This window comes from Dipodomys spectabilis, unplaced genomic scaffold (assembly GCF_019054845.1).
Source record: "Dipodomys spectabilis isolate Male_0828 unplaced genomic scaffold, ASM1905484v1 ptg000365l, whole genome shotgun sequence".
Taxonomy (NCBI): domain Eukaryota; kingdom Metazoa; phylum Chordata; class Mammalia; order Rodentia; family Heteromyidae; genus Dipodomys; species Dipodomys spectabilis.
The window spans coordinates 8,169,380-8,193,725 of record NW_024871042.1 but is presented as its reverse complement, the minus strand read 5'-3'; the positions used below and the strand labels follow the sequence as shown (position 1 = coordinate 8,193,725).

General features: G+C 44.6%; 1 protein-coding gene across 1 annotated transcript; it reads left to right on the top strand.

Moving 5' to 3' along the window:
* Positions 1 to 769: 769 nt before the first annotated feature.
* Positions 770 to 4,489, top strand: LOC122096093 (cystatin-SN-like). Its single transcript, XM_042666509.1, has 3 exons — positions 770 to 1,028; positions 3,766 to 3,879; positions 4,336 to 4,489. The coding sequence occupies exons 1-3, from the start codon at positions 798 to 800 to the stop codon at positions 4,417 to 4,419; spliced, it is 429 nt and encodes a 142-aa protein (XP_042522443.1). The 5' UTR covers positions 770 to 797; the 3' UTR covers positions 4,420 to 4,489.
* Positions 4,490 to 24,346: the final 19,857 nt, after the last annotated feature.

Here is a 24,346-nt window from a genome sequence, read left to right as displayed (position 1 = left end):
TTCTGTCCCTATGCGCTCTACTGATCACCAGCTGTCCTTGAGTTTCGCTATGCTGCCCCTCATGTATGCTTACAACGTATCACAAAGTTATTCACCCTTTACTTTTTCGTGGTTCTGTTATTTTTTTTCTTCTCCTGAGATGTCTGTTAGCTTGATTGATGTTCTGTGTCAAACTGACATTTTGATACTGTAGCATAACTTAGGGATGACCAGAAACATACAGGGAACTGGAGGAGACCCAACCAGGACTGAATAATGCCATGAGACTTAGGCTAGCCCACTGGGGACTGATACGGGAAGGACAATGACTCCTACTTGTTTCCCCCATTTCCACACCTAAGGTGATCCTGTCCTTCGCTGGCTCCCCTGGGCTGTGGTTCCTGCTTTGGCCTATGAGACAGTAGCAAGTCTGATGGGACTTGAAGAATAACAGCAAAGGGCCCAGTGGTGCTGGCCTGGTTTAACCGCTGTATGGACCCCTCTCACTTTTCCATGGGGAGAAGCCATATGGGGCTAAGGAACAAAGTGTGAAGAAAGAAGTACAAGAGGAGGGGTGGCACTGTGAAGGAGAAAGGAACAGAGGAAGGAGGGGAGCCAGGACTGGGAGAGGCCCAGAGTGGAAAGGTCAGGAGGAAACAGACAAAACACAGGCTGGAGTGTGCCAGGAAAAAAGGACAGGCCAAGGGTGGGGGTGGGGGCTAAACCTGGCATAAATAAAAGCAGCCAAGCAGAACTCCTAGCCTCCAGATCGTGACCACCCTGCCTAACAACAAACAGCTCCAGCTCTAGCTCCAGCCATGGCCAGGATTCTAGGCATTCAGCTGCTCCTGCTGGCTACTCTGACCACGGCAGAGGATGCGAACCCTGAATCTAACGCGGACTCCTGGCTAGGGGGCTTGGAAAAGGCTGATGTCAACAGCGAGGAGGTGCAGCGTGCCATGGAGTATGCGGTTGGGTATCACAACCAGGTGCATGACAACGATGCTTACATAGACGATGTGGTGAAGGTTGTGAGTGCTGAACAGCAGGTACGTGCCTACTGGGGCGTAGGAGCGGGGTGCTGAATCTGGGTGGGCGTCTCTCTCAGAGGTGTGTGCCAGGTTCCACGCTCTGGACACCACTTGACACTTCACTCTGGAGCCTCTTCCTCCCCCACCCAGTTCTGACTGCTCTGGGTATGCTTCATAGCCCTTGGTATGGAGAAGTTCTGATTCAAGAAAATGTCCCCTGTCTTACTCTGGCCTGAACTTGGCCTCTGGCCTGGTACTGCAGCCGAATCCCTATTACCATAGTGTTTTCCAGCATCAACCAGTCAGAGGTGCCCCTTAGATTCCTACCTCCAGCTTAGTGAGGACAGGAGGTGAGTACAAGAGAAAAAAACACACCAGGCCACGCTCACTAAATGATGTCTTAACACGCTTCCCCTTAACCTCTTGTTACAATACAATCTCATATTCACAAAGCAGCTGGCACAGGAGTCACAGCACCCTGGCACATGCGTGTCCCTGTCTACTGGTCCTCCAAGCTTTCTCTATACACTTGCTTGGCATGCATTTACTTCTCTGAACTCTGGAGAGCAGACACTTCACTATACATGTCTTGCAAATAAGGGTTTTGTCTGCACATCCATGATTCCATTGTGAACATCAGAATCCACACTGCCACATACAATTCCACTTCTCATTCAGACTCTCTGGATTTGCTGCTCTCCAGTGGCGGGCAGTCAGACTGGGCTGCAGCCACAGTCCTGAACCTCAGCCTCCTTCTAGGTGGAGCACTCCTGCGGTTTCTGTGACCTTTGAAAGGCCTTTGAAAGGGTCCTGACAGTTAGGGTGTAGTCATGACATGCATGCACAGAGGAAGCCTCGTAAGATTACATCATCTAGTGACATTGTGGCCCTCTTGGTGTTTAAGTGAAGTATGACACACCACCACGAAATCCTAAGACACATTTCTCAGAACGTGTCTCAGTAACAGGTAAGCCATGTCTGTGTGGACTGTTGCTCACTCTGTGTGGATCTGATGTTTTCTGAAGGTTGAAGGTAGGTCATGGGCTGGTCTCCTCTTCAAGTCTTTCCAAGTCTTTTCTCCAAGTCTTCTTGAGGCTTGGCACAACAGGATAGTTTCCCTGGGGCAAGCTCAAGGGACCAGTGTCCCTTAGCCTGACACAGGTGCTCCATGGCCAGTGGTCCTGGGCACTTGAGTCCCCACTAGGGAAGAGAACCTGCACTTTGTACCTTTCAGCATAGATTTAGCCCTGGTGGAGGAGGAGGGAAATTGGCTAGGGGGAGAAGGGATCTGGAGACAGCATTAAGGGCTATTGTGATCCAGTAATAAAACATGTGTCAAAATGTGTCAGGTCTGAATAAAACATGTCAAAATAAGAAGTTAAAATAGAAAGGGTTAAGAGATCATGTCATGAATGTAGTTTATGTGAAGATCAGTTTCTCCTCTCTCAGATAGATACATAGATTGTCACATGGCACAACAGGATGGAAGGCTGTTTTTCTTTTTCTTTTCTTTCTATTTGGTGATACTGGGATTAAATCAAGGCCCTAGAGGATGCTAGACAAGAGCTCTGTCATCTGAGCCATGTCCCGTCCCTTCTGCTTTTATTCTATCTTGAAAGAAGATTTCCATAACTTTGTCCAGGCTAGCCTGAAACTATGGGTTCTCATGCCTTTGTCTTCTGAGGTAGTGGGACTACAGGCGTGTACCACCTTGCCCAGCTGTAGAGAGCTCAGTTTTGCCTCCTGTCTAAAATTCAGATGGTGAAGACTAGTCCATTTCTCCTGCTGTTGAAGTCATCACTGTCAGTCCTCCTTTGACCTATCATGTGTTTCCCATGCACCACAGCCTCGGCTGGCCTGTGAACATCTCTTGTGTAACTTGGAAAGAAGCATGGGGTATTATATTATATGTTATAAATCATCGGGTCCATGACACCTGTAAAACAGGTGGAAGATACAAGAGGGAGCGTGGGCTTTGCTCCTTCTACAGTTCCAGGTCTGGAGTCCTGTCCCCTGTCACTCATGCTGTGCTGGGCCAAACTTCTGACAAGTCAGGTCTGGGATGCCCTGGGCCTGGAAAGGATTAAATTCTCTTCTTTAATCACAGTGTAAGACACATAGGTGTGTGACACACTGAAGAGATACATATTCTCACTGACAGTTACATATTTGAAGCCTGGACCACTCCCCTTCCCCCTGTGTGTGAAATGTTCCACTTCCTCTTGTAGAATGAGAACACAGTAAGTGAAGGAAAATAGAGGGAAGGGGATCCTGTATGGGCTACATGCTAAGCACTGGAGTTTAGCTGGAGTTTAATCATCAGGCTACAAACTTTCTAGAATGGACCACTGTCTCTGCCTCCTGCGCCACAGGCAGAATTCAGTTAGTCCTGTGCTGTGGACAAGAGCCTTGGCTTTCTGCTCAGACTAGTGCTGGGCTCCTAGAACACAGAGCTGTCTATTTCCCTCCTGCATGGATGTCCCCTGAGCTGTCCCTTCCATCCCTGAGTCCAGTGAATGATTGCTCATTCCCAGCTCCTGCCTTCTGTTTTTCCTGCTTCTTTTACTTGACTCCAGGAGACATTTTGTCAGAATGCATCAAAGGAAAAGAAGTGATGCTGCTGTGTGCTTTGTGGGTGATGGTTCTGACAGCCCATGAATGCAGGTGTGAACCCTAGGCAAACAGGTCAACCCCATGTAATGTAGCTGCATGCATGTGACCTTGGCCAGTCAGGCAAGTGTTCTTTTCGCTCTAGACGGTGGCTGGAATGAAGTACAACTTTGTTTTGGAGATGGGCCGAACCATATGTACCAAGGTGGAGCCCAATTTGGATAACTGTCCTCTCAATGAGCAGCCGGGTCAGGAGCAGGTGAGTTGGGGCCAGTCATTCCTTGTCAATCTTCACCATATCCTCTCTCTTTCAAGAGTATTTCCCATCCCCTTGTTCTATTTGCCTCTTAGTCTTGGCTCTAGGGTGGGAGGAGAAAGAGCTTGAGGGTGGTAGGCCTTCCTCCTTTGTCTGCTTGTCTGGGGTTGCAACAACCTAGCAAAGCTTCTCCTTAGGGGTTGTGATGGGGGCAAGAGAACAGAGTCCCAGGGGCTTGGAAAGAGGTGGCACAAGACACCTGGTTTAGTTAGAGCAATGGCGGGATGGTGAGCAGATGTCAGAGTTGTGCTGTGGGTCCTGAAACTCCAGAGTTTGAGGGGGTGGGTTGGTGGCAAGCACCTCACCTCCATCATTTCCAATGGCCCTGCTGTTATCTCATGACTGAGCACCTTCTCTTTCAACAACAGCCATGCTGACGGTCTCATCTTTCTTTTGCAGAGAAAACTCTGCTCCTTCGAGGTCTACGACGTGCCCTGGGAACACAAGATGTCTATGTTAAGTTACAACTGCCAAAATGCCTAAGAGGCAGTGGCAGGCCGGGCTGCACTGACCACCCCTCTCTCTTGAAGCCTTGCCCTGTCGTTCACCAATCTTTAGATGAGAGCCCAGCCCCGGAAGATGCCTTCTTCAGTGGCAGCACCAGCAGACCAGTAGAGGAGGCTCCAGGCAGCTTAGCTAACCAGTGGCTTTCCTTTTCTCTTTCTTCTCCTTGCTTTTCAAATATCCCAGTGAAGGGAATGCTCTTCCTTACTCCATAAACAGATGATCAGCCTCCTGAGTTGTTTTCTGTCTTGGGGTGTGAGGGAGGAGCGTGGGAGCCTGGGCCTCAAGGCCACACATGTACATCATAGGGGAGGCTGTCTGCGATCTGAATCTCAGAGCACATAAAGAGCACAGAGGGACTGGAAACTCAGGTATGATGCAGACAGACAGACAGACAGACAGACAGAGGACAGAAAGGATGTAGGCTGCCATGCTAGAAACTTTGTTTCTGCCTTTAAAAAAAATGTCAGACATCAGAAAAAGGATAGGCCAGGCCTCACAGATGTATGCAGAGCTGACTGACTATGGGAAGTACTTGTCATCTGTCAGGCTACCCAGAAACTCCATAAATGGCAATTTATGTGTAAATCATATTGTGTGTGTGTGTGTGTGTGTGTGTGCCCTCACTAGAGATGGACTCAGGAACTGAGCACTGTCACTTAACTTTTTCATTCAAGGCTGGTGTTCTACCATGCGAGTCACAGTTTTACTTCTGGTTTTCTACTGGTTAATTGGAGATGAGTCTCATGGACTTTTCTGCCCAGGCTAGCTTTGAACTTTGATCCTTAGATCTCAGTCCCCAGAGTAGTTAAGATTATAGGCATGAGCAACTGGCACTCAAATTTAAATCATCTTATTATGTATATTTCTATTCACAAAAGATCGGCACCTGCATGACAGAGCATAGGAAAGATGTTTATGTGTAACTCGTTGCGGGAAAAGACAGATCAGAAGTTAGGAAGGGAGACACGGCACAGCATGGAAACAGTACATTTGTCATGTACTTAGCTGTGCCCTGTTGGGGTGTTACAGGCAGCTACTCCCCATCTCCTCTGCCCTTGTAGATAAAACAAGTCCTTGTGTGTAGCATCATGAGAGATGTAGCATTTACGATAGAAGCAGTTTGTCACTAGGTGGACTTTCTTCTAAGGAGGGCATCTTATTCATCACCTTGCCTTGATGTTAACCTCATTGTACACAAAAGGGATGTCTTTGATGGCCCAGAGCAAACAGACCATGGTCCTACTATGCACATGTGCATGGTGCTTTTTCTTCTGTCCTTCCTTCTGCCTCAAAGGGCAGAAGGAAGACATCTGGTCACTGGAACCATTTCTCCGAAGTGCACTCATAGAAGCATTAGAAAGCTGTCTTGGAGCCCAGTGCTGGTGGCGGCTCACATTTGTAATCCTCACTACTCAATAGTCTGAGGTCTGAGGATCAAAATTCAAAGCCAGCCCAGCCAAGGAAGGCCATAAAACTTATCTCCAGTTAACTAGCAAAAACACAGAAGTGGAGTTGCCGCTCAAATGGTTTACCACCAGCCTTGAGTAGAAAAACTACAGGAAAGTGTCCAGGCCCTAAGTTCATGCCCCCAGTATAGGCACAAGAATGAAAATAAGAAAGAAAATAAGAAGGAGAGAGAAAGAGAATAAAAGAGAAAGACTGAAAAGAAAGAAAGAGAAAGAAAAGAAAGAAAGAAAGAAAGGATGAAAGAAAGAAAGGAGAAAAACAGAGAAAGAGAAAAAGGAAAGAAGGAAGGAAGGAAGGAAGGAAGGAAGGAAGGAAGGAAGGAAAGAAAGAAGGAAGGAAGGAAGGAAGGAAGGAAGGAAGGAAGGAAGGAAGGAAGGAAGGCTGTCTTGGGCATGGTAACCACACCATGCTCACTAAAGGTGAAATGCCAAAGGGGACCAGAGAGTCTAGTGGTCAGCACCCCACAGACTTTGGGTTGCAATGGTGAGCTGAGCACAAACAGCATGGCACCCCATTTTTCTCCACCTTGAAGACAGATGCCTCTCTATCTCCATTTAACAAAAGTCCTTGGAAAGATGTAAGGGAAGTACCTCCCACCACGCCATGAGTTCCTAAGATCTGAGGGCCAGTAATAGGGCAGAGAAGCCAGGCATGGCTATCATAGAATCTGGGGTATCCTGTCTGCAGAGGCTTCTACCTAGATGAAAGTTCTCTCTTTGATCTGAGCAGCTACCCTCCCTGATTTTTTTCTTCTTTGGGGGAATTTAGGATTGGAGATGGGGCTGTGTGACCAATTTTCTTTCCTTCCCTCTACCCAGTATCTCCCAACTTATGACTCAGAAAAATGCAGGCTGATCCCATGCCAGCTCCCCGCAGGAGCAGGCCTCTGTGAATGCCAGGATCCTGGCCCCAGGCCACCTGTGCTCTTATGGGCTGAGGGGAAGCTCAACAGCTTCTCTCTGCAGATGACATCTATCGATTGTTAATGTCAGCCATAGGTGTACATTTTAATCTATGATTAGCCACAGTACAGTGGCTAAATAGACAGTACAGTGCCTGACTTAGCACAGGGCCCAGCTCAGAGGCAACACCCAATACATTTTACCATTTTTTTCCTCTCATGGATTTCTACATATTGACGTGGTTTTAAAACAGGGTCCCCAAATTCTCTGGCACTCCTGGTACAGCTGAACAGTGCCTAGGCTCCTGCCTCTTAACTTCAGATGGGCTTGTGACTGCTTGTACCAAACCACAGAGGGAATCAAGTGGTAACCTGCCACGGGTCAGGAGAAACCTTATAGGTTTTGCTGCCCTCTAGTGGATCTTGAGACAGAGTCCAGGCGAGGAGTCCACTGTACCCAGAGCCACCATATCTGGAAGGCCGGGCGATGACACTCCAGGTGTCCTAAGGATCCTGGCTTCCCTTTAGTCAGCCCTGTGTCCCTAGAGCATAGCCTCACCTTTCTCGGGGGCTGGGGATGAGCCCTGTGACTTTACTGATCATTCAGAGCCCAGTAGCCCCATGTCTTTTCCCAGGGGAAAACCACATTGAGGACCTGCTCTCTGTCTTACAAGCTTCCTGCCCCCACAGCAACCTGCTTCCTGAGATGTCTAGGCCTGGGAGGATGGTTTGTGTAGCACACTCCTTCATGCATCTCCATTTCCAGACTCCTCACGCTCTACACATGGTTGTTGCTCACTGCTGAGGTCCAGTCACAGCCCAGGGTTCAGACGTCACTGGGAAGGGAACGAGCCCATCCCCCACAAGCTCCCAGATGGGTGTCACACAAGGTGCAGGTGGAGATGCGAACAGGCATTAATACAGAGTTAAGAGTACAGGCCGTCAGAGGCCCATGGGGGCCTTGTGGCTGCCTAGCCCTGCCTGGGGTTGTGGAATCTCCAGTGAGGCTCAAGTAGAGCCTGGCCTCTCCTATCACTCAGGTTGGAAGAAGTTCACAACCATGACCACACTTCAGGGTTCTTTTCTCCCTGGTAGATGTACACCATCCATGGGGATATGTGAGGGGGGGGGATGAGGTATTAGGTCCTTGGCAGACTGCTTGGCCCTCAAAGCGCATGAGAGAAGGCACAAAGGTTGCATTCTCTGTTCTGGGGGATGAAGTCTCAGGACTCTTCCTCTGGACAAATCCAGCCACCTCCCCTGGGCTAGTTGCATCCCTCTCCATTTGCCTTAGTTCTTGCCAAAATATCCAAAGTGAAGTAATTGCCAGCCATTGCAATGACCATTCTACCAAATTTTAGTGTTATCCTAACCCTACAGATGCTGCCATGAGATAAGATGAATTGGTGGGAGGAGGAGGGCGCTTTGGACTCACAGAGATGATGGAATGTGTCTGAGGAGGCCATGCTGCCAAGGGGCAGCCCTCACCCCCACAATCCAGAAAGGGTTAAAATGCTGAAATATCAAATATAAAAATGACCATGACAAGAAGAGAATCTTTCAGCCTAGCATCATGTGACTCACACCTATAATACTACCTACTCAGGAGGCTGAGATATGGGAGAATCACAACTCGAGGCCAGTTTAGGCAGAAAAATAGGTTAGACTTTATCTCTAACCAGTGAAAAAATCGAAGGCTGGAGATGTGGCTCACGTTGTAGAGCACTAGCCTATCAAGAAACCAAGCAAGCACAAACCCTAATTTCAAATACTTACATTACAGGTAAAGAGAAAGAAACAGGATGAGACAGAGACAGAGACAGAGACAGAGATAGACAGACAGAAAGAGACTATCAAGATAGCACTCAAACCAACAAAACTAACCCACAAATGCAGTACTGTACTTAACCATCTCCTAACCTGGTGAGTCCTACCAAATTTGTAAACATTCCTAATTTGAGTTTTATCCTGCACCTAACCATAAAGACCACCAGATGGCAACATTCACCTGCTGATGATCAACACTGCTCCTGGACTTTAGTGTTCTGGTCATCCTATGTATTCAGAAAGGTAGCTCTGGGAAGGAACTTAGTGTCTACCTGGAAGGATGAAGCTTTGTAAACTTTATACCCATAACTGCTGCTCTACGCTCTGGAGAGCTCCATATTCCTGTCTCTGCTCTCACTGTTCTGGCATATCTATAAACAGTACAAAATAACGGAACAGTACAAATGACAGTAAATCTACACTCTCCAGTTATTGAAGCTTCCTCTATGTCTCTCACCTTAAGCAGGAAGACTCTAAACTGGAGTTCCCCCTGAAAGGAGAGACGGACCTACCTAGAACTGGCAGAGATTGTAGAGAAACTAGGACTTGCTCAAAGCAGATTAGGTGAACTTGCGTGACCCCTGTGGACAAGCCTGGCTTCTGCTGTCTCTGCTATGGTTTCCCCCCTCCTTCTTTTCTCTCTGCTGTCTTCTTCATCCTTCTCTTTCTAGGTTACCTAACTCCTTCTTCATGGTGTTCTCTAGAGGCCAGAGGCAAAAGTGTCAAGGAAAATCTGTATTCTTCATTCAGTGATGTGACTGAGGACAAGACCCGTTTGAGCCTGATTTGATAGACCAGCACAGGGAAAGCCCCTGACCACCACCCACTGCCTACGTTCTGATTCAGAAAGCTTCATATCCCCTGTTAAATTTGATTATAACCACCATTGCCATCATTATTACCATTATCTCCAGCATCTCCATCACTATCACAGCCATGACCTTAATCACCATCATCGCCATCTTAATCACCATCTCCATCAACATCATCACCATCGTGACCACTTGTCAAGCAAAGTGATGAAGTTCCTAGCAATTGGAAGAAGGTTTGGCAAACTCAGGCAGTGGGCACCAAGAAGATGTGGGTAGCCAGTCCTTCTTCTTAATTCCCTCTGAAGTTTTGGGCTCAGTTCTTTGAGCTGTTCAGTACTTTGTTCTTTTCTCTCTCATTTTTCTCTCTTTTTTTGAAAATTATTTTCTCTTTTAATCCAATTCAGATACCCAAAGGGAACAATATGGCCTGTTTAGAAATAGGAGCATTCGGGGCTGGGAAAGTGGCTTAGTGGTAGAGTGCATGCATGAAGCCCTGGGTTTGATTCCTCAGTACCACATAAACAGAAAAAGCCAGAAATGGCACTGTAGCTCAAATGGTAGAACATTAGCCTTTAGCAAAAGCAGGGACAGTGATCAGGCCATGAGTCAAGCCCCAGGACTGGCAAAAAAAAGAAAAGAAAAGGGAAAGGAAGGAAGGAAGGAAGGAAGGAAGGAAGGAAGGAAGGAAGGAAGGAAGGAAGGAAGGAAGGAAGGAAGGATGGATGGATGGGAAGAAAGAAGGAAAGAGAGAGGGCTTCAGTACGTAAAAGTTTCTAGAAAGTCTATATAGTTACAATACTCAGCTGATGTAAGACAAAGACTTTTTAAAACATTTTTATCTTCCAGTAGTTGTATAAAGGAGTTGCCATTCACCAAAGCAGCTTATGAATGCAGTACATCTTGACCAATGTCACCTCTTTCAACATTTTTACCCAACCCCTTCCTTTTCCTTACTTTTAAGTCATGTATTGAATGCTTTGTCATTTAATGAAGCAGGTTATGTGTACAATGCATCTGGACCCAAGTCAACATCTTCACCCCCTTCAACCCACCCCTTTCCTTCTGTATCTCAATTCTGTTGGCCTAGCTTTCTGTCACTATCCATACCAGATTGAGCATACATTGACGGTGAAAGACTTGGGTCCTACTTAATTTCACTAGTACAGATGCAAACTCAGGAAACAAAAGAGGGGATGACATTAGGCCCATCTATGACCAACCTGAAACCTGCACTAAGTCTTCATTCACACATGACTTTATGGCACAATATTCTTGAATTGTATTTTGTAAAAACTGGTTTATAAAAGTTGCAGGAACAAGAAAAGGAAAGGAAACTGCTTTGTGCAATTTAGAAAATCGCCAAAAAAAAATTAAAATGCACATAAAGGAAGTGGAAGGGAGGGGGACAAAGGTAATCCACAGTTGAGCAGCCCATAGAGTAAAATGAAGAAATCTCCTTCTACTGGACTGAACAGAAATTTAATTAGAGTAGAATAACCTAGAAGGGTGCACCCAGGGCAGCTCCAGTGGTGTTCAGGTCAAGAAGGACATCTGGTACCTTGATTATTGTGGGGGCTGAATGGAACAGGAAGTGGGAGCCATCATCCTGTTTTCTGGCCAGGTGATATCTCACTACCCAAAGACAGGTATATGAGTCTTCTGTTGCTGTCACAAATTACCTGAGAAAATTAATTTAAAGGAGGAAAGGTTAAGTTGGCCTAAGGTTTTGTGAGGTTCAATCCATGGTCACGTGGCCCTGTTTCAGGGCCAGAGAGGAGGCAGAACATCATGGCAGGGAGGGCGAGGTGCAGCAGATCTGTTCATGCCAAGGTGTCCAGGAAGCAGATTCCATGCTCTCTGTAATGTGATGGTTCTAGCCAATGTATGACACAATAATAAAAATGGAGAAGGGAAGACCAGCATGGTGGCACACATTCACAGTCCCAGCTACTTGAAACATAGAGGAAGGAGGATCTACAATTTGAGGGCAGCCTGAAAAAAGTTAGCACGAGACCCTATCTCAAAAACAAATGCAAACAAAAGGAACTGTATACATGGTTCAAGTGATAGAACACACACACACACACACACACACACACACACATATTCATGCACATACACACACAAGTAGATATATAGATAGATATAAACATACATATTGAATGGTATATATCTTGGTTGCTTACAGTTTGGTACAGTGAGTAAGGCTATTATAAACATTTATGTACAACTTTTTCTAAAAGGATAAATTTTCATTTAAGAGCATAAATACTCCAAAGTGAAATTCCTAAACCATATATATTTTGCATGTTAAATACGAGATGATTTGAAACTCTTCTCCAATTTTTGTCTTCTTTCACATTTCCACAAGTGATGAACGTATCATTTGCTCCTGGCCAGTATTTTTTATTGCCATTTTTTAAAATGCCATTCCAAGGGCTTGAACTTGGCCTGGGAACTGACTCTCAGCTTTTTGCTCCAAACTAACGCTCTACTACTTGAGTTACAGCTCTATTTTTGGCTTTTTTGGTAGTTAATTGGAGGTAAGACTCTCGTGGGCTTTCCTTCCCCAGCTGATTTCAAGCTGAGATCCTCAGATCTCAGCCTCCTGAGTAGCTAGGATTACAGGCATGAGCCACTGGTGTTTGGCTTTATTGCCATTATTTTTTAGCTGTCCTGAGTTTTATGGTGATGTTTTTGTGATTCTAAATAGATATCTTCCATGTGCTTTATTTTTGCCACCTCTGTACTGGATTCTATGTAATGCCTCTAACCGGACTGTTTTGCAACTGTTGAATTCCGTGGCAGTCAGTCAATATGTGCTCTATGTGTTCCCATGATGGAGCTCTTTATCTCTGCTTGCTGCTCCCTGTCCACCATCATGGAACAGATGGAGAATGGAAACCCAGCATGGTGGTACCGATCCATGTGTATTATAGCTCATCCTGCATTTCTGGATGCTCCAAATCACACAAATATAGTGATTATTTTTATAATATGTAGAGAGTTGACATTTTGAGACACTATAAGAACTATTCAATTTCCCTTTGTACCCAAAGGCTGTTTGGGAAGGGAGATTTTCCTCATGGGTGAGCTGTGGACAATGAAAGTGCTTTTTCTTCTAGAGCTGAACGAAACTGTTCAACATGACTCAAGCATAAATTAACATGAGCTTTCCTACCCAATTAGGAGAAGAAGAACTTTGACCAGTTCCCATGACGAATAAGGGGAATATTGAGGAAACCTAATTGAGGACAGATCAACTTCCCTGAGAACTGTCTTCAAAAGATGTATTTTCTGCGACCATAGTGTCCAAGTTCAGGACCCCTTAACCAAATTCCACACACGAGATGTGGCCACCTGAATTCATGTCCATAATGGTTGCGTTGGTCTCCAGTGTACACACGCTGACGCACTTCCCACTGTGCCTCAGGGCTTGGTTATGTGACTTGCTTTTCCCAATAAGAAATCAACCAGCTTGATGCAATGGCTGGAGCCAGGCTTACCTTTTGAACGGGGGCTCTTGGAACATTCTTTTGATATGCTTCTTTATGAAAAAGAAATATGGCCTGGCCTTCTTGTGGGTGAAAGAGCTCACAGAAAAGGCACCCAGCCCCACTGAGCCCATTCCCTGGATTACCCTCCACATGAGTGAATTCAGGAAACACCAGAGTTCTATAAGCCACCCAGACTCTATAAACACATTAGAAACATGGAACCAGGTTTTAACCCACTAAGTTTTGGAGTAATTTCTTATCTAACAGTAGATGAGACTGATCTATACAGAATGGTCTGGATACTTCCTATGGCCAAGACCCAGGATAAAGAATTCCTGAACCCATAGACTGTGGGATCCACTGGTGTCAATCATATTCTGTCACACTTGAACCCACACTTCTCTTGTGATCTTTAAACAGAGTTAAATCTCTGATAGGGAACAGAACAGGGAGACTGTCATGGACATATGTCATGTTAAGTACTAATGAGGATTAACTAAAGGACAACAATGCCATTAAAGGCATTCAATAAGAATCCCATTGTGATTTCCTGTGGCAAGTGGGAAATCCCAGAAGTGTGAGGTACAGATTATTGTTGCAAAATTCTTATTCTCCATCCACCCATTCCCTGGTTGAGGGTTCCTCTCTACTACTTCATTTAAGGCTAACCCATGTGATTGGCTTAATTCAATGGAATGTTAGCAGGTGTCATGTAAACAAGGTGTATTTGGGGGGAGGGCAAGTAACTCAGTTGGTAAAGTGTGTGCTAAGCATGGGCTTAGCCTGGAATTACTCACCCCATAAGGTTGTTCATGCAATGTAGCTTTTCCTTTTGGTCAGTAACCTTTGCTGTGAGTGAATATGGAAATCTAAGCTATTTGTGCTTCTGGAGGATGAAAGACATGAGTATCAGAGGCAGTCCCATGATCACACTCCAGATCCAACAGCCTCAGACTTGTTCGTAATAAACAGTGCTTACATACGCCAGTAGGGTTCTACCACTGCACATTGTACAGTGCATTGAAAAATAACTCACTAATTCTGGGTGCTGTGGAGTTTCTGTTTTATGGATGAGGAAACTGAATCACTAAGAGATTGCTGACTTGTCTGGAAATCACATGTATGCTCTGCTTAGAACTGTGATGAACAATAGTTACTAAAGTGGGACAATGATTGGCAAAGATCTGCGGGCCACAAGGCTGAATGTCACATTGGACATGCTGCATTGGAAGGGCCTGGGATTCCTGTGGTAGCATATACAGGCAGCAGGCTGACAAGCATTGCTGCAGGAAGCCCTGAGCATGGCTTGAAGGTACCCAGAGAAGAGCAGGTAGTGAGAGAAGAGTTGCTTCAGGTTTGAACCTCATGGCCTTAGCCATCTGGATCCTGAAGGTTTGGCCTGGAATTCAGTATCACATTGCAGAAATCCCAGTGAAGACCAATCCCTGCATCCTTCTAACACCCCAGTGAGAGTGGCTGCTGATTTTTCTCCATTTCTAAAATTACTCACCCAGGTTGGGAAGAAATCAATCATGGCTTCAGTATATCATCTATTTATGCCTTCCCATCCTACCTGGGTGCATTTACTCCTGATACTAATTTTTTATTTCTATATTCTTTTTAATTTTTTATTGTTATTATAAAGGTGAGATAGAGAGGTTATAGTTACATAAGTCAGGTAAAGAGTATGTTTCTTATAGCCTCCTACTCTTCAATAAGGGAGCTAAAAAATAGAATGGAAGAAAGACAGCCTGTTCAGTAAATGGTGCTGGCAAAATTGGCTAAACACCTGTAGAAAACTAAAGCTAGATCCCTGTATATCACCCTGCACCAGAATGAATTCCAAATGGATCAAAGACCTCGAAGTCAGAGCAGACACCCCGAAAACATTACAGGAAGGAATAGGAGAAACTCTAGGGCTCCTTGACACAGGCCGAAATTTTCTTAATAAAGACCCAGAAACACAACAAATCAAAGAAAGGTTGGAGAAATGGGGTTGCATGAAACTACAGAGCTTCTGCATGGCAAAGGACATAGCTAGCAAGATCAATAGAAAGCCCATGGATTTTCACTAGCCATACAACAGACAAGGGCCTCATATCTAAAATATACTTGGAACTCAAAAAATTAAATCCCCCAATAACAAATCCTCAAAGAAACAACCGCCCGATTAATAAGTGGGCTAAAGACTTAAAGAGAAACTTCTCTGAAGAAGAAATAAGAATAACCAATAGACACATGAAGAAATGCTCAACTTCTCTAGCCATAAAAGAAATGCAAATCAAAACAACATTGAGATTCCACCTCACCCCAGTTAGAACAGCAAAATCAAGAACTCTAATAACAGCAGATGCTGGAGGGGATGTGGCCAGAAGGGAACCCTACTGCATTGTCAGTGGGAGTGTAATCTTGTCCAACCACTTTGGAAAGTAGTATGGAGGTTCCTCAAAAGACTCCACATAGAGCTCCCCTATGACCCAACAACCCTACTTTTGGGCATTTACCCAAATGACCACAAACAAGGTCATATTAAAGCTACCAGCACAACTATCTTTATCGCAGCATTGTTTACCATAGGTAAGATATGGAACCAACCTAGGTGCCCCTCAATAGATGAATGGATCAAGAAAATGTGATATATATATATATATATATATATATATAATGGAATTCTATGCCTCCATCAGAAAGAATGATGTCACCTCATTTGTCAGGAAATGGAAAGACTTGGAAAAAATTATATTAAGTGAACTAAGCCAGTCTCAAAGAAACATAGGTCCCATGGTTTCCCTTATCTGCAATAACTAGTAGGACAAGCAGAAGAGGTCAAAAGCTATGTACATATGACCTGATGCTGAGTGAAATGAGCCCCAAGATAGGGACAGAAGAGGTTTTATCTTTGTTGCTGTTCTTCTTAATGTACTTATAATGTACTATGTGATTTTTTTGTTTCTTTTGTATGTTCTTGCCCCCATGGTATAACCCCTGTTGTCACTGTATTTGATGTCGGTGCCCTGCATCTTGTATGTACATTTTTCTAATTTGGGGAGGGGAAGGGAAATAACAAAATGCTGAACTAAGGATACAGGTTGACCCATTGTAACAATGAGATGTACAAGACACTATGTTGAAAACAAACTTTACAACTTTGTGGGGAAGGAGGGAGAGGGGAGTTGGGGTGGTATGATCGGTGAATGCAGGAGGCTCTGGAACCTGTATGCCAGCACACAAGTATCCCAGAGCTCAGGCAGTCACTGGTCAAGTCACTGTGAGAGAGGCAGAGGCTGACCTCCGAGGCTCCGCTGGTGAGTTAAGAACCAAGCCTCTCGAAAAAGTAGGTGAGAGCCAGCACAGGTGCCTAGGGCAGGCTAGGGTGTCCCAGCGGGGCCCAGAGTTTGCTTCCAGGTGCAGCCTTTGAGTCTAGACACTGGGTGTGGAACTGGTGGCAGACTGTCCTGAGGTTCAGCACACATTCCAGAGAAGGCTGAGAGAATTGTGAATACAATGAGAACATCTTAAAGAAGATGCGGGGTGGGGTTAAGCTTTAGATCTTTAGATCTCAGCACCTTACCCCCAAATACAGAATGTGAAAATATGTCCTGTGTCTGCGTGACTGGCAACCCCATTCCTGGAAGTACCTTTTGTAAAATGCATTTGGGCAGCTGCAGACAGATCCCTTCCCCTGAGGAATTCACCATGGTTCAGAGATGCAACTTGTTAGAAAACACCTCCTTCCCCAAACACCAAAGTGTGTTGAATCACTTCCTTCAGAGCTAGGGTCATTTGGGGGTTCTTTTTTTTTCTCCATAATCTCTGTCCCTATCAACATGGCTTAGCGGACTTTGCCCAAGGTCACCTACACACACAAAGGTGCAAGGATTTAGTAATCCTGGCTATTGCTATAAGCAGGGTCTTATCTTCTTAAAGAATCTGAACAGTCAGGAGAAGAGAATAAAAGGGGAAGCAAAGGTGATTCAGAGAAATGAAATCCAGAGGAAAATGTTTCCTTGCCCCAAGTAAGGATAGTTCAGTAGCTGTTAGAGAGAAGTGTTTAAAGTACCATTTTCAACCATGTTGTATGTGAGCCTGATCACAAGTAAAATTATTTGAAATGAAATAACAAGCTGGAGACATGTTCCACGTGGCTCCCTAACCTTCCTCAAGCTCCCAATTTCCAGTGTTTGTAGCTGTTCCTTCAGTGGTAACAACTTGCTGGAATGCATAGAAATGGAAAAAGAGCCAGCCCCCAGATGTCCCAATGGTGGGGAGGCCCAGGATAAGCTGAGTTTCAGCTTAATCTTCTCCCAGCTTGGCTAGGTACCATGATCCTAACTCATTAAAGTCTGAGCTGAAGATATTATGAATGACTAAGTCTGAGGTGAGTGTTCAATCTTCAAGGATAGCCAGACTAAGCATTTTGGAGGCCAAAATGTCTCTGTTGGTTTAATTTATAGTAGAGAAAAAAAATCTCAGAACTTTCCAAGTTTCTTTAGCCCCTATATTATTCAATCCCTTCATGCAGACAAAGGCAGCTTGTCCAAGCATTTCTGGGGCTGCATAACAGACAGCATTAGCTAGGAACTGGTGGCTCACACCTGAAACCCTAGCTAGTCAAGAGGCTGAGATCCGAGGATTGAGGTTTGAATCCAACCCAGACAGGAAAGTCCATGAGACTTTTAACGCCAATTAACTACAGTATGGCTCAAGTGTAGAGCACCTAGCCTAAAGACACTAAAGAACAGTGCCCAGGCCCTGAGTTTAAAGTCCAGTGCACGCACGTGCACACGCACATTAAATGAAGTTAATACTGTTTGAGCATTGGCTCAGATGTTTATAGAGACATATGTAGGAAGCTAGAAACCGGAAAAACACACAAGATAGAGCAACATACATCCCCAATGAAGACCTAGGTTAGCTAGCTCTCTGAGGGCTTGTTTCTGGACATGTGGCTTCTTGTGCACAGTTCACTTTTTCTAAATTATCAGTTAAATGAGTCTGGCAAGTTTCTGAAATTTCTTCAGTAAGTTCATCCAACAAAAGAGGATTCTGTTACTCTCTGGTTATAGGTGAGGAAGAAGGAAAATGAAGAAGGTGATGACTCTGATCAAACCACATTGTATCCATAAATGGGCATGTTAAAATGAAGAAGTGTCAGTCTCTTAGTTATGTTTTTATGTATGAAAGTTCCAGATGACATTTGTATTTTCACCCAGGTCCCACCCAGTGGTGATTAGCTGTCCTCATCTGTCACCAAAGTGTTTGCTCCTATGGCTAAGGAATCCTGGCATCAGTGTGAGGAAGTGAGATTCCAAGTGCCCACTGAGTGCCTGTGTCACTTCCTGCCCACCTGTGTTTGTTATCCCTGGACTCTCTGGGCATTTCTGCAGCCTCTATTAGAGACTGTCAGGGGGCAATGATGTCTCAGAGGATCCTAATCATGCATTAGAGAATACCATAGGAGTTGATTTAACACTGAGTGTCTGGCGCTGTTTATGAATGAAATCCTGATGAGTTATCAACATGTCCAAGAGCTGAGATGAAGAGACTCACTATGTTCTGTTAGATGATGCAAATGTGACTACAGTTTGAAGACCCTTTCACAGCCAGGGTCCTGAACTTAGTGTAGTCAGATCTCAACCAGATGGAGTCACCCTGTTCAAGATGCATGGCCAACTTCACATCTGGCTGGAAAAGATACTTCTCAGATCATGTAATATGTTCTTTTTTTATGTAATATGTTCTTATAAGCCATTGCCTTGGAATCACCTGTCAAATGGTATAGAATTGTCTTCTAATCACAATTAGAACTATGATGCTACTTCACTGGAAATTCTAGGAAATTCTTTAATTACCAGTTAGTTTAAAAAAGTAAAGAAACTAACAGGGGTTGCTCTTTATCCTTATAGTATGTGTAAGGCATATTAAATAGATAGGTTTCATCAAGTAGCCGATGAAGAGAACACCACATGCTATTCAGGCAGGAGAAGAAGTTTATTTACCAAACTGCAGCCCTCCCCCCATGCTGTGCATGGGTGGAAAGGTATGGCTGAAAAGGAAAGGGGCCACTCCCCCCTGGGCCAGGACTTATCTAGGCCAGGGACAGGAAGAGGTGTGGCCAGGTGGGGGAAAGGTGTGGCCACATTGGACCCAGATGTGACCTCAGTGTCTGGGACCCTCCTCAGGTCAGATGGGAGGCTTGTGACCAGAGGTGGCCCAGGATGTGACCTAGCAGGAGGGGAAGGTGACTGCTTCCAGGTCTGCCAGTTACCTAGGTAACAGATACTGGGTAGAACTTAGCCAAGAGGTAGGGAGATGTCCCTGTGCAGACCTTACAGTATGAAGCTTTCCACTGTACATGCTAAGATGCTTAACAAATGGAACTGAACCCAACTTTAGCTGAATTATGTAGAAAAGGATTCACATGAAAGGAAGTGATGTAGTTCACAAGCCCTGGGGAAATCTGAACAACTAGGCTTGGAAAAGGAGCACAAGAAGGAGGAGCCAAGTAGTAGGAGGATGGCCACATTCACTCATGACCTGATTGGTTGATATAACACAGCTCCAACAGCTTTACAATGAGCCATGCCATAGAGACCACACAGGCCTACCCATGTCACCATGACACACAATGACGAGGTCACCGGTTCTTGATGAAATCTCTTGTTCTCTCTGTATTAACTACTACAAATTAAAATCCAGAATTGTGGCATCTGTCACGTTTGTGACCTACCTAGGAAGAAAAGAGAGAGAGGGAGAGTCAGAGACAGAGAGACAGAGAGAGGGAGAAGGAGGGAGAGAAGAGAAATTATCTGCCATTCTCAGCCTCTACAGAATGGGAAGAAGAGCTTATTGCTTCTACAGCTCACAAAATACAAGGAGACTTAACATGCTCTTCAGTAGTTTGCAGGCTTAGCACACTAAAAACCCTGAGTTCTATCCCCAGTCCCTCCAAAAAGCAAGAGTGGGGAGATCTCAAAGCAGAAGATAGCACGGATACTACAAAGACATTTTTTTAACCATTACTTTTGGACTCTTAGACAAATCAGACCATATTTGTTTCACACTTAGCTTCTTATGCACTTCTGTTTTTATTTGATGCAATAACACTGTGCCAACCAAAGTACAAAGACAATTAAAAGCTTAAAATAGATGGCCTTGACATTGACAGAGTTATTAAGGAAATAAATAATTGGAGCATTGAACAATTGTGTCAATAAGCTCATGATTAAATCATCAGTGGCGTGGAATTGTTGCTACAAAGAATCTTAAACATTCAAGCTACAAATATGCTGTACAGAAACTTGAAGCAAAATAACAAATTTGCCTAAGGATCTAAAAATGTCAAGATGGCTTTACAGGCATAAATTGGTAAAATGTTTACTGTGCTGCTCTGAATTATTTTTTGTAAATATCTGTCCAAGGGATCACTCGGATTGCTGCATCTCAAATAACTGGGTCCTTCGGGATTCACAACAATGCTTAATTTAGACACATTGACTTTGTGCTCTGATCTGTTTGCCTACATCTGTGCTGTGGGGCCAGTTGAGCAGATTTTACGAGGTAAAACATTAATAACCACAGAACTGGACTCTAGCCACTGACTATTTATCTTTACTTGCAAGTACCAGCTTACCAAACAAGGAAGCCAAGTATCCTCCAGCAGGAAGCATACCAGACCTCTCAGAAGGAGGCCAAGGAGTAATTCCATGTCATCAAAACAATACTTGCTGTTCCTGCCAGCACCTGCTGTCCGCCTGTGGGACATAGAGTGGTCCCGAGACAGGCAGCATCAGCATCACCTGAGAGCTCATCAGAAATGCAGATGCTCAGGCCCACCCCACAGCTACAGAATGAGAGCTTGCATTAAAACCATTACCCGGGTCAGAGCTTTGCCTGATTGGCTTCTGCTCCTCACTGGGTTCTGAACTCTGCACTGTGTCAGCGTGTGTGTTAAGACTTCTTGTCCTAACCACAGATGGTCCACTTGGGCACCCCAATGAGACTGAGTACTGGGGATTCTGGCTAGGATCTTTTGATTCCTCCATTTCCCTTGTCCTTTGTCTGTGATCCCTCCACAAGGAAGTTCATACAGCATTCATTGGCTTACAGGTAAGTAGAAGCATATATGCCTTTCCTGGACAACTGCCTACTCCCTCCTGTGGCAAGTTATATGATAAAAACTGAGTTGTATGTATTCCCAGTAATGGCTACTAGATCCGACGGTGGTTCTGCTTTCAGTCTTTGGAGGAAACTCCATACTGCTTTCTGTAATTTCTGTACCAGTTTTTACAGTCACACGTGTGTATGAGAATTTCCCTTTATCCTCACCTTTGCCAGCATTTGTGATTTTTTTAAATTCTCTTTGATAATAAGTTATTTGCTGGTGAGATGATATCTGATTTTTTGTTTCCATTTGCATTTCCTGAGGATTATGGATGCTGGGTATTTTTCATGCACTTGCTAGCCACCATATACTTGTGGGACACCTATATTCCTCCTAGGTTTGTGCATCATTATTCCCAATAGCCAAGATAGGGGATCAACTGTGGTGCCCCCTGATAAATGAGTAGATTATGAAAATATGGGGTCTCTCCACACTGGGATGTTATTAAGTTCCATGGGAAGAATGAAATGAAATCCTGTGTTTGTGGCCACATGGATGAGCATGTGAACATGAACAGCATGTGAAGTAAGCAAGACACAAAGACAAATACAAGCCTCACTTTTATGTTGAAGCTATTGAAGTTGATCTCCCAGATGTAAAGGCTGTGGGGAGTGGGCAAGGGGAAGGGGACAGTTGGATGGGAGGAGCAGGTTGTAGTGTTCTACAGTACCATAAGATGATGAGAGTTAACACTCTGTGCCAGAGTTTATAAGGAGATTCAGCAAGAAGTTGCAAGTTCTAATTACCCTGATTTGATCATCACATATTAAACACATGTACCTTATTATCACCCTTACCCCCAATATATGTACAATTATTATGTGTCAGTTTGAAAATTTTGGAGCCAGGTGCTGGTGGCTCTCACCAATAATCTTACCTATTCAGAAAGCTGATCTGATTATCTTGGTTGAAGCCAGCCAGGGCCGAAAAACCCAAGAGACTCTAATCTCCAATTAACTAGATAAAAGCTGTTAGCATTTATTTTGTTGAAATTGGACTTTGCCTTTCTAAGAAATTACAGGATTTGAGTTCTCTCTTGAATTTCCCATACTTCAATAATACATTTGTCTACCCTTTCAAGCCACACAACGTATTTACTTGTAACTATATAAGCCAAGTTGAGCTTCCAGATGTGAGGGAAAGCATGCAGCCTTTGTCTCTCTGAGCCTGACTTCACTTAGAATTTTTTCCAGGTCATTCCATTTCTTTACAAATGATACAATGTTATAATGGATGAGTAAAATTCCATTTCACACACACACACACACACACACACACACATTTTCTTGATCCAGTCATCCATTGAGGGACATCTGGACTGGCTATGATAAATAGTGCTATAATGAACATGGCTGTGCTGGTGACTTTAATGTATCCTGGTTCAGAAATGGGTACTTGAAAGGGGTGGGGTAAAGTCAAGCGGGGAGGGGTAGATGAATGAAGAGTGCGTTCCGGGGAGAGTACAATCAAGAGTTCAATGTACATCCTACAAAATTAGGAGAGGAAACGGGTAGGTTGGGAAGGATGGGTGAGAGGGTTGAAAGGGATGACATTGGCCAAGATGCTTCATATTTGAGGGCTTGCTGCCTGTCTTATTCCTCCAGCTCAAGCAAAGCACCAGGTGCTCACTCACCTGCTTGCCTGCAAGCAAGCCATTTGGACCTGGGCTCAGCTGAAAGTCTCCTCACCCCAGGTGGAACATTCCACTGTGGGCCTGACCAAGGACACTGCCCTTGTCCCCCAGGACATTATAGCCCATTTTTCATTTTCTGCTCCCTATATCATCAGCCCACCCCAAAATCCAGTCCCCCACACAACCTGCAAACCTGTGGGAAGATCTGTGCCCCTCACTGGCAATAAACAGTCCTAGCCTGCTGACCATCTAGTCCGGCCTATTCCTTTCGTGTGCTCCTCCATTTTCCTATCAATATTCACAGATTGCTTTGTTAAATGGCAACCTCTTTGGACCACTACTTAAAGATAATTTTTAAAAACTAAATTTAAGAAAGCTATTAGTAGAAATGTGGCTCAAATGCTACACCTCTAGCCTTGAGCAAAAAAAAAAAGTCCAAGCCCCCCAAACAATACATACAAAAACTCTAGAAAGCAATTGACTAATCCTGAGTTGCACATCATATCCACTGCTTGCCTCTGCTTCTTCATCCAGATTGCGCACTTCACTGGAAAGGCATGTGGAGAGGTGCCATTCCACTCTCTCTGCTCAGGCCCTGGGGTGTGCTTAGCAGCAGAAACTGAAAGAGGGAAGAAGATCTGGACATCTGGATCAGAGTAGAAATGTGGCTATTTTCTACGCCTTGGGCGGGAGTGGGGGTGCACGGGGGAGTGGAGAGGTCTGCATACAACCATTAGAACCAGGGGAGGAAGTGAGAGGAGCAAGGAATTCCCCTTCCCCAATGAGAGGCCAGACCTCTACAACCTACTGATCTGGTCCCAGCAGTGAAGATGAGGTGCATGAGGAGCTGAAAGCATAGGCAGAGCTGCAGGGGACCAATGCACTAATGCTTGTCTTTCACGGTATGTGATATAGAGGTGCCATCCTATGCCATCTTATTAGAGGTTGCATATGCAGCCACATACAGAGGGATTCCTGGACCACACTCCCCACGTCAGATTCAGCAATCTGGGAAGGTAATTGTAGAACCTTCCAGATGTTGAGTCTTCCATACTAAGCAGAGTAGCAAAGCTGATTAGCCTGTGGTTTCTGCCCTTGATGTTAAGCATATGAGCATGGGCTGGCAATAAATTTTTTTATCCTCTGGCCTTGAGGAAGATTTAAATTCTGGAAGAGACAAAGCCTGCATTTATTTATCCTACTCAGTTAAGGTGCCATGTCAGACCGAACGCTGAGAATTCAGGCTGCTTAGGGAATCTGATCAGAATCCTCCAAATCTTCTACGGTCAACCAAGATGTGTCTTCAAAGACTATTTGCTTCTTCTGTTTTAATAATCTTTCAGGACAGGATCTCCAATCCCCATACTGATTCTCTTATTCAAAAACAAATATATTCATTCATTTTTTCCCTCCTTCTTGAAGTGTCAAAACAAAACCCTGCCCTTAAGTGTTTACTCATTTTTTAAGCTCTTCTGTGGGGCTCCTCAGGACTTAATTTACTTAGTGTCCTTGAGCAGCCCAAGTAAGCCAAAGGTGACAGAAACAATTCCAAGAATGTTTGGGTGCTTGTTTATAATAGGAAATCCAATTATTTTTCCTGGA

Excerpts from the sequence above, each read along its gene's own strand:
- LOC122096093 (XM_042666509.1), top strand. The coding sequence starts at position 798 with ATGGCCAGGATTCTAGGCATTCAGCTGCTCCTGCTGGCTACTCTGACC. Across the intron at positions 1,029-3,765 it reads TTGTGAGTGCTGAACAGCAG|ACGGTGGCTGGAATGAAGTA; the intron begins GTACGTGCCTAC and ends TTTTCGCTCTAG. Across the intron at positions 3,880-4,335 it reads AGCAGCCGGGTCAGGAGCAG|AGAAAACTCTGCTCCTTCGA; the intron begins GTGAGTTGGGGC and ends TTTCTTTTGCAG.